General features: G+C 33.6%; 1 protein-coding gene across 1 annotated transcript; it reads right to left on the bottom strand.

Moving 5' to 3' along the window:
• Positions 1–1,508: 1,508 nt before the first annotated feature.
• LOC113777902 (50S ribosomal protein L17-like) lies at positions 1,509–8,191 on the bottom strand. Its single transcript, XM_027323133.1, has 5 exons — positions 7,984–8,191; positions 7,829–7,883; positions 7,213–7,263; positions 2,752–3,002; positions 1,509–2,167 (listed from the first exon to the last, which is right to left on the bottom strand). Exons 1-4 carry the CDS (start codon positions 8,037–8,039, stop codon positions 2,907–2,909), a joined length of 258 nt encoding a protein of 85 aa, XP_027178934.1. The 5' UTR covers positions 8,040–8,191; the 3' UTR covers positions 1,509–2,167; positions 2,752–2,906.
• Positions 8,192–11,493: the final 3,302 nt, after the last annotated feature.

Genomic DNA, 11,493 nt, shown 5'->3' with positions numbered 1-11,493 from the left:
TTAAAAACTAATAATGAATAAAGTGGGGAAGAAAACAGAATTGATAAATATATTATATTCTATTTTCTTTAATTTTAAAAATGTGCACCTAGAAGGTGGACTGAAAACGTATCCGAATACTATGAAACTTTCCATATTCTAATCATTGCATGTAAAAAGATTACTATGAAACTTAAGAAAGGGAAAGCAAGATAAGGTTTGAGAAAGTATAGAGACATGACACCGTATGTACTTTGTATTCAAAGCAAAGCAAACCCTCAACTCAAGCATGCTGGCTACTTTGGCAAAAGTTTTTTGGTCTGTGTCCAAATCTATTATATTGCCATTGTGCATTCAGAAATTGAATTGAACTTTCAATCCCAGGATTTCAATATCATATCAAATTTTAGGACCAATTGAAATTTGATCCACCCAAAAAAAAAAAAAAGAGAAAATTAACAAGAAAATAAATGTTAAAAAATCATACTATTTGGTGCAGGTAAACTAGAAGTTGTTATGTATCTTAGAATAGCATCATATTTTACTGCCAAAAAGGTTACTTGCCAAATGCTTTTAATACTTGTTGCAGCATAGAGTCTTTGTTTACCATCTTGCTAACCACTTAGATCCTCTTTGATAAAAATACAGCTTTTTTTTTTTAACTCCCTCCACCGATACCATCTAACCCATTCCTCTCCCAAAAAAATACAGCTTGATTAGTAATTCATATTGAAATTGTACTCTGCAATGCTTGTTCTGCATAATTGGATCCCCCAGACATCTATTTTTCTTTGGTGTCACTCATGATATTTTGCTACATAATAAGATAGATGCATTAATGGGACAAGCCTTGTTTGATGACCGTCCCTGCCCCATTTTGATATCTTGCTACATAATAAGATAGATGCATTAATGGGACAAGCCTTGTTTGGATTGCCATTTTTTTTTTCAAAAATTTTTACGTTTTTTATGAAATCATTTTTCAATCACCTTTTTATCTTACATATATCAAATCGCTACAGTATATTTTTCTATAAAAAATCTAGAAAATAGCAATCCAAACCGGCTTTTATTATCTCAATGAAAAAGCAATAACAAGAATGTATGCTTTGACTTGTTATATAAGTAGTTCCTTGATAGAAGTAGACTTCAAGACCAATTCAGGTAAAAGTTAAAACAAAAGGATGGTATTCAAGATTGATCGTTTCAAACTGGTAGAAAGGAAACCCTTCTCAGCCCCTGTTGTTGCTTAATCTGGGAGGCCAATTTTGTAAACCCTGGTTTAATTTGACCTGGTCGAAGAGAATTAAGATTACTTTTGATGAAGAATTTTGTCTATCATTTACATCTTTTTAAAGAATTTTGCCTATCATTAGTTCCAATGGCCAACAGATAGAATGGGATGTCTTCTTATTATATTATATATTATTAAATGGCAGGTGAGGGGGTTTAGTTGCAAAGTTGGTAGCCAACCGTAATCATTGTTAGTAAAGCTGGAAAAAATGACAACTCAATTCAATGAATTGTGATGATGAAAAAGACCATTTTACTTAAAATACATGAATAACAAGTGTGTATCGATCCTTAATATTCCTTGCAATCCGCAAAAAAAATTATCCTGATTCCCAGAACTGGGAACTCTAGGCTCAAGCTTGGGACTACCTAACAATAACATTCCCAACTCGCATGATATTTTTATCCACAAGAAGAAAAAAAACCCTCAGTTGCATCAACTGTATCAAAGATCAAGCCATAACAAATATTCGTAATTGAAGTAGATATTGCCAAAAGGGCAGCTCTTGCAGTCTTGCTTTCCTCCCAAAATCATGGTTGATGCACAATTTTTACATTGGTGCAGAAAACTGTTCTTTGAAGTTGACAGCACATCAGTTGCGAAAGATTCTAGTAGCACATGAATACATTATGCTTGAAATAAAGCTCCAAGCATTTGCCTAGCTATTAAAACTTGTGGTTGAAGAAGGGGATTATCTTGCAATTCAGACCAAAAAGCCAAAATAAACTTCATGCACAAATATCTCAGCTGTCGGACTCTGAGCTCTTGTCTTCTTTAGGAGGAGCAATTTGCCTGCTGAGTCGTGATTTAGTCCAGGGATCCAATGGTGCCCTCTGTGGTGGTTGGGGAGTCGGAGGTTTTGCCTGCCTAAGTTCGTTTTCTCTGTCTACAAACCTGCAAGATGAAAAGGAATTTTTACTTTTTGTTTATCAGATATAAGTTCTACTGACCAAATAACTGGAAGATTGTCCAGAACAAAATTGTTTGACAAGGTCTGGAAGGGAATTCCACGGATCCTGGTTGACTACTTGCAAAATTTGCCAAAAGAAACATTGTTACCATCATTAAATTTGTGTGTGCATGTTTGTGTGTGTGAGAGAGAGATTCATCATCCAAGAAGGTTATGCGGGTATCTGACTTGCATATCAAAGAACACCCTTTCTTCTTTTGTTTAACTTCTGATAATGAAAAGGTCACATTAAAGGAAATTTCTTTTCACCTGAGACAACTTAGCACCTGAATCTCAATTTATGAAAACAAAATTTTGATGAACTGTCAGATAATTGCAAAATTTTGACAGAAAATTGTATCCTAGGATTTCTGAAAGCTACAAAACTGTGCGAACAGGTATGTGTGATTAATATCTTGTGTTTCTTTTTTCGTCCCATAAAAGAAGCATTCAGTTACCATTGCAGAAGAATCTGACAACCTAATCATCAATTAATTGCAAGTAGAGGCAAAAGATTTGGTAAACTAACTCAATGTATGCCATTGGAGCGGCGTCACCAACTCTGATTCGAGTACGAAGCACTCTAGTGTACCCACCAGCTCTCTCCCTGTTATACAGACATGTCCGTCAACTATTACAACCAGAAATGCGCAACAACATTTTGTAAAGCATCAGGTTAAAACATTACTTGTATCGATAAGCCAATTCCGTAAAGAGTTTGTGAATAACATCGTCTCCCCGAACAAAGGCAGCAGCACGCCTTGCAGCACAAAGGGTACCCTGAAAATATTCAGAAAGGGAGTTGAAATACAAGGTAAAGACATTTGTATACAGCTCTAATACTAAAAGCAACGAGACTCCCAACATACAACGACGATCGGTTTGCAATAATATAATAATAGATTCAATTACCAGGATCACTTGATAATAATGGAAGCAATCAATAATAGTCATTTTACATCCGGTTATGGCTCATATGATTAGTGGGCTGGATTACAGGGGACGAATCATTCAGGAAACAGTTTACCCGCGATGACTCATCCCAAGATTTCTATTTGATCAGTACTCAATTATTGACCAGATATCCTAGAAAAAGTTCAATATCAACTAAGTAAATGTAGGATTACATACTCAGGTACCGTTATACGATCAAAGAAGGGTACAAATTATCTTCCAACCAAGCTGCCAACCAGGGGTTACTACCTTTAACCCCAGGCCCAATTTTGATGATTTTGTCCCAAAATATGAAATAACTTTGTCTTAATTGGATCACTAATCCTGTCACTTAAACTGAATAAAAATGGGATGAGACAGAATTAATTTCCAATCCTGCAACATGCCATAAACCAAATGAGCCTTTAACAATGACATTGATTTTAGAACTTTAATAGGCAAACATTCCCGATCATCCAAATTGGCATCAATAGTGATGCTATGATCATCCAAAGAAAGCACAGTCAACAGATTCCTACCAGAGTTGAAGCAGAAACTTGGTGCAGAATCTTAAGTTTTAAGCCCAATGCACACAATCAGTAAAATTTCCAGCTAGAAAAAAGTAATTTATAGATTATTTCACATGCCAATGAAGTTCATTTAATTGCAGTTATCATATAAATAAACCATAATACGCCATGGATTGTGCTTTTCATCCATAGTTGCTGAGATTTTTAGGCATATAGCCAAAAAACTATAAAATTGGATGCTCGAACTCCCTAAGGTCATCATCTTTTGTAAAGACCAATGAGATCAAGGGTTTCATCCTTCCCCCAGGTACTTTATGATAGATTAAGTTCTATAGCACGCAATGCTGCAATATCTGAACCACAAGGAAAACGGACTGTGCAACAAATAAAATAACCCTGAAGATTGAGCCAATTTTGAAAACCCCAATCCTATAGTCAGAGACTATTTATGAAAAAAGAACTGTCAAGTTTGAGAGTAGTACAACGTAAAATATTTGCAGTCAAATAAGACAGCTGATGGTGTTGGTCCATACTGATTCCAATTTTGTGCATAATAATAATAAATTTCTGCATGTTAACCCAGAAATTTGTTGCAACTAAATCCTGTAGCCAGATACTGTTTATAATCGAGAACTTCTCAGGTTAATAGTAGTATTACGTAAATAACAATGAAATTTTTCAGACTAGACCATGATTCTTTGAAAGATTTGTAGTGAATAATGTTGGTACATGCTGGTTCAAATTTCTATATAAGCAACTATAGAGCACACATCTGGCTGATGAAACAAGTTGATTTCTTCGCCACCTGAGAGTATATAAAAATAATTACTCAAATAATGAAACTACAAGTAACATGAGGGTGGCAAGGTTCCCAAGGGCCAGGCAGGCAGAGAAGCATCCATTGGTCAAATTAAAGTGGAAAAATGCCAAAAATTAATGTAATAGCTGATTTATTCATTCGTGTTAGACATATGTGCTTAAGCAAGTCACATGCACTCTGGGCAGAAAACTGACCCACAGGAAACGCAATATCCTACAAGATCTTTTCCAAATTAAATATGAAATTGTCATGGAAACAGAAAACGGAATAGTATATTTCGTCAACCATCACATAGTACCCTTAGAGGTTCAATTCCCCTTTTAAAGTAAGCAAATAAAAAAAGCAAGAATAGTTCCAGCCAAAAATATACTACCTTAGTTTATTCCAAACATAAACAAACATTAGTTAAGATCAATTTTCAACTATTTTCTGAAAAACCAACAAAATTTACTAATTGCGAGCTCAAACTGAAATTTCATGCAACACCAAAATTCAACAGACAGATTGAGGACCATTTTCAAGGGACTACACTTCCATATCTCATTTGCTTCTGTGAAACTTGCAGTTAACACCAACGTGGGCTTCAAATGAGGGCAAGGACAAAGACTTCTTTGGGCACACTATTTCATGAACTTCAACTGGATGAAAAGCAGCCAATTCAGTCAAATCCAAAAGATTTCAAAGTTGTTTCAAAAGATGAGAAAAATAGAATAACAGGAGTCTGGAGTAAATTGAACAGAAAATTGATAGGGAGGGACTCAATACACACCCTATCATCCTATATCCACACCCTAAATACCACTATGACCTTGAAACCCTCAACATTTAATGGTTTCCTTCTCACCTTTTGCAACTACAAATTTATGCTTTCGTAAAATAATAATAATAATTTGCCTTGTCCAATTCTTTTAACTATTAATTCCAATCTATAATCATTCAAATGTTTTCCAGTTATACGGTCTCCTAATTTCTAATATTTATTTGATATCAGTAAATTTCCCTGCAAAAATTTCATTGCTTTTAGAGATTTTTGGGCCTATATGACGTGTAATATATGAAATTGTATTTTTCATATGTAACAATCAGATTTTACCCAAATATGATTATTACTTGTAAAAAACCTAATATCTCGATATTTATATAATCCCGTTGAAGTTTTGGTCATTATACACTCAGATGTGGTATTACTATTGTCATGGATCAATAGATGATCCTTCTTTGTTTTCAAGCATTAAGGACGAGATTTGTGTCGTTAATTCATGAGAAAAAACTCTCTCTGACAAATTTACAGCAAATGCTTTATGCATTGTCAGTATTAGAAAAAACATAGAATGTCTTTAAAAGAATGGTAGGAGGTAGCTGAAAGAAGAGTGTTATGAAGGCAGTTTGTTATTATTGTGTGAAAGGATAACTTCAGATTCTAGAAAGAAGTTACAATATTAAATGCTACAGGCTTTACTGTCTTGTTGGCACTTAGGGTGTGGATTTAGCCCCTCCCAAATTGATATCACATTGCTTACTCACTAAGACACTTATTCACTAAGACAATGTCCATCTAAACATAGAAAGAGAAGAGGAGGGAAACGGGAGCACAAAGCAGCAGTACAAGCATGATTCAGTTGTAGAAAATTCAATAACCCCTTTTGCTCCAAATTCCCTGCACTATCCAAGGCCATCAATTGCATAATAATCTTTTCCTTTGCTCACTCTAACACTGCTGAACTTTATTTGTCTATGTAACTAAATCCAGTCAAGAAGCTAAAGAAAGAGTTTTCTGAAAAACCTTTTGGACTATCTAGCATTGAAGAACAACATAACTGTTACTTTCACTCGCACAAACACAAAGCAAGGAGCATCACCAAGAGACTAGTACACTCATTTCAATATGTGTTCCTAATCAGGCCCTAGCATGCTCACTTGACCTTTGATGTAATCATCAAGGAAAAGCAGAGATCCCAGGATCTCATTTGGTAATTCTCATTGTAAAGAAGGTAACATGCTACAAGAGGGGTGAACAGTACCTTCAGGTATTCATCCACAGTACATGAGTATGACAGGAAAATACCACCCATAACCATATTTACAATTTAATTTTCAGAGAGCAGACAGGATACTTTCTGCTACTAAACAAAGAAAGTAAAAAACCTGGAGTCTATTTTTCACAGAAATACATAAATAAAGAAACAACTTTCAAACAAACCTGATCAAAAAAATAAAAATCTTTCAGACAAATGTATTAATATTGTAAAGAGTGGAGCAAAAGTAAAATCAAGAAAAGAATACTAAGTTATCTTAGAGAAGGGTTGATGATAACCCACAATAGAAAATCCACATTTCAAAATGACAAGGCAAAAGATGAAGAAATTGGAACACAGAGTGGAATATAGCACCATGATACAAATTGAACTATGGCAACAGATAACATTAGCAATCAAGAATGCAATAAATGAACCATTACAAAAGAGTAGCATTTATTATACTACTGCCCATCTCCATCTTCATTTTCCTTTATTCTAAACTTTCTCATACTCTAAAATCATCATAAAAATTGCATTTAATCAAGTGAGAGCAGTTCACTTTACTTCTGAATCATCATAAGCCAAATTCATCCACAAAGCGGCTGTCAATGATTGGCTTGCTCAAGATATTACCTTACTGTACTTATAGTTACAAAATTTTACATTAAAACAATAACAAATAAACCCACCTCTTTTCCGAGCTGTACCATGTTGTCAGCAAGCCTCCGAACTTCCTTAGCCTATAATTCAATCAAATTAAAAGAAATTTAGCACACAACAATGTCTAGCAGTTCTGCAACACTACCCAGCCAACTACATTAATCCCAATTCAGTATCTGAGATCTGCTACAATCTTTTAATAAATAACATATTCAAGTTACTGAAACCTAATAACAATACTCCAGTTCTGAAAAATACAAAAAAGATAATAATAATCTTTCTGAAAAAGGCTTGCATTTGCTTGAAATTTTTAACATAACATCATTTTCTTGAATATGACAAGGCTAATCCAGATTCTGAGATAAAAATAGATTTAATTAAAAAGACCCCACATAAACAGTCCCAAGGAAACATCTACTCTCAATCCATCTTAGGCTAAGCGTAATCAACACCAAGAAAATGCACATTTTGATCAATCATTTATACAATTAATTTTGTTAAATAACAAACAACCATTTTCGACAAAACCTATCAGGAATATAACCTCAGAAAAGGGGAAAAAAAACACCCATAACGAAATGGAATAAAAAAATGGGGCCTAAAATTGGAAGACAGAAAATAAATAAAAAGGAGAAAAATTCCTACCTTTGCAACAGTGGTTTCAATACGCTCATGCTTTACCAATTGGGACACCATGGTTCTGCCCATAATCAACAACAAAATAAAAAATACAATAAATCGTTTTACAATATAAATCAAAAAAAGAATCTAATTGTAAACAAGAGCATGAAAGCTCAAACCTGAGCATGGACATTCGATGACCAGTTGGTCGATTAAGCTTTCGGAATTTAGTCATTTTGATAATAAAAATTCAATAATTCAAGAAAGAAAAGAAAAAGGACACACACTACACACACTCAAAAACACGCAGTGAGCGAGAGAGAATGATAGCTCAAAATGCTAAAACCCTATGCACTGAAAAGGCTAAAGGGAAGAAGAGGTTTCAGTGAAGCAATACTGTATATTTCGTCAGTGACACATCAATTTTGGGCTTTCTGCATATAGGAAGCAGGCTTGGGCCTGTGTTTTAATTTCTAAACAGTATTAATGTGCCGTAGTATGCTTAAATGGGCTACTTATATTTATTTATTTTTTTATAGAAAGAAAATTTTTATCGATTTGTCTAACATCGAGTGCTCATAGAGCACTCATTAAGATATCTTTTAGATCTTATATTTATAAAAAAATATAAGTTTAATTAGAAAAAGCAAATAAATACAAGGGAGGAAGGGTAAAATTAAATAGGATAGGAAAAGTATATAAATACAAAAGAGAATAATAATTATTAGTATGTTCATATATATGATAGGTTAAATGAATATTAGATGTGTTAATGAATACCTTTAGTCACCCATTAGAAAAACCAAACCTTTATTACTAGATTTATTACCTCCTGCAGGTAGTTCGATCGGTTCCGTAGCCTGGTAGTTATCAGTAGATCCCGTAATTGAACCCTATGTGCTATTTTGCAGTATATTCTTGGTCAAAACTCTATATATAACCTTAAGGGATTAGTTTGGCCAAAAAGCTACGATACCCATAAGTGAAAAAAAAAATTACTATCAGCACGAATTGATAAACAAAGTTTGGGGGTGAATGCCATAGAGAGTCAATTGAATTGGCTGTTTTAGCATAATGTCCCAATTAATACACAACTCTATTTGCATCTAATGTGCCAATTAATGCGCAACTTTGTTTGCATCTTAAGAAACTTGATTGACATCAATATTACTCCTTAACACAGCACGCAAATCCTTAAATATTAGGCCACTTGCGTGAAGGATTTTCATGTCTACTACTCCAAATTAGCCGAATTACTAAGATAGCATCTCCTTCTAGTGTGTAACCAATGCAAAGTGTCGTGTTTTGCTCTATACTTGCACGTATTTTGAGTGCTCTATAGTGCAATTTAAGCTTCCTTTCATTTTTGGATGTTAGACAAAATCTGACACATTTAAGGGTATATTATATTAAGTAATAAATGAATAGATTATCATTTAATTTTTAGAGCAAGTTTCACTTAGGAAATTCAATGTCACTTAATTAATTCAGATATTCGATTTTTTTAATTAAATGAGTCTAAACGTATTAAGATTTGAATCCGTTAAATTTAATTATTGGATTAGATTATCAAATAGGGTCTGATCTCATATAAAGGTCAATTTCCACGCAAAGAATAGGAATCACCAGCCTGGATTACAAATTGGGAAATTTTAAATGTCCAAGGACTTAGAACGTCATGGCAGTGACTTTGGTGGACTGTAAGGAAGATATATATATATATATATATATATAGAGTTAAATTAGTAATTGAATACCAATCAGACCTTCCTAACACAAAATGGTATATTAATTGAAAACCTACCAACTATTAATGTCAAAGGGGACCTTTTCTTCATGGAAATAAAAAGTTCTACTGGACATGATGAACTAGTTTAAGGAATACAGGTTAATAATTCAATACGAACCAAACCTGCAAAAACTGAAATAATACACGGAATGGTGAGATGAGTCATTTGAACTATAAACACAAAAACTATAATAATCAACGCTTATTATTGGATTTTTTTAACGGATATCCATTGAGCACTCATTGATACACTTAAAATTCATTTAACCTATCATGTATATACAGATACTAATAATTATTGCTCTTCTTGCATTTATATACTTTTTCTATTTAATCTTACCTACGTCCCGTGTATTTATTTACTTTTCCTAATTAATTTATATTTTTAAAAATATGATTACTGAAATATATCTTAATAAGTGACCAATAGAAATATGGTAATAATCATAAAAGGCAAGTTTTTGGACATATATTGGTCCTGGTTATTATACACAAAAGAGCCGATATTTCTGTAAAAAAAAAGTAAAATTTTTAGTTAAATTGCAGACCATGAGCTTTCCATGGTATCCATGGTCATGGATCCTAAAAAGTAATAATACATAAAATGTTGGTAGTTGTTCTCTAACACATACACACACACAACAGTCACAAAGGAGAGGGTTCATGGTACAGAATGAGTAGCTTCTCAAATCAAATGCTCGTATTCTTGGTTGTAGTGTTATAGGGAGGCCCGTGAATTATGGCCAATTGACATAGCTTGCAATACAAAAAATTGGCGAGAATAATTATATTTTACATGGGATCCTCGATGCCACTTTTCATTGATAACTCGATGCCACTTCTATATTTATGTCAAGTGTCCTGTTTATTTAAGTTGTCATATACTGTTTATTTAAATTTTCGCTACCCTCGCGTAATAAGTGGAATTAACACTAAATTTTGCATAGAGAATCCCAACCGATTATATTTTCGTTCAATGATAAGTGCTAATTCAGGTATTTGGTTTGAAGCCACATTCCTAGCATGAATGCATCAAGTTGTTTTGTAATAGTCAATCTTATCACTTATCTATTTGGCAAATATTGGTGGCGTTCTATACATTTTATAAAGTCAACTATTTAATGTATTAAGAATTTGTCATTTATCAAATGATGAAGTTCACAAATATGTTTTAGTATAACTAACTCTTAGGGTTAAAATCAAACACAAAAGTCAACCTAAAGTTGAGGATGAGAGACTGTAATTGTAGATTAAAAAAAATAATAATAAGTGAACTTCTTGAAAACCAAAATAGGGAAAGTTGTATAAAGCACCAAGAACAAATTACCGGTAATTCACAACTAACAAAGACTATTTCTACTCGAAATTTTTCCCACTGCAACAGGCCATTTAATATTGAAAACACTACCATATTACCCTCTAAATTATTCCTTCCAAATAGAAGGAAAAACCTATCTGCTTTGTTTTTTTTGTGCAAAAACCTATATTCTTTAACAAGAGTAGATATACTGTAATCCCGTACAACTACTGACCAGTTCCCAACTCTCCTGCTGAGTACCCACCAAGCTAGGTTCCCATGTTGCTTACAACAAGCTACATAATTCTGCCCAAGTTGTTCAAGTTTTATATTGTATTTGTGAAACGAATTCCTATTTAATCAAACCCCAAAAGAGGTCATTTCTCCATACGGACAGAAGGGAAGTATATAGTGAAATTACAGAGATAAGCTTTCCCTGCAATCAAATCCATGGTCATGGATGCAAATAATACAGAAAATTTTAGTAGGACCTCACTAAGGGTTCTCATGCTACCCATGTTGGGGCATGGTCACATATCTCCATTCTTGGAGCTAGCTAAAAAACTCACTGAGAGAGGCTTTCATATTTATCTTTGTTCTACA

The sequence above is a fragment of the Coffea eugenioides genome, chromosome 7 (genome assembly GCF_003713205.1).
Source record: "Coffea eugenioides isolate CCC68of chromosome 7, Ceug_1.0, whole genome shotgun sequence".
NCBI classification, from domain to species: Eukaryota; Viridiplantae; Streptophyta; class Magnoliopsida; order Gentianales; family Rubiaceae; genus Coffea; species Coffea eugenioides.
This window is presented reverse-complemented; position numbering and strand designations above follow the sequence as displayed.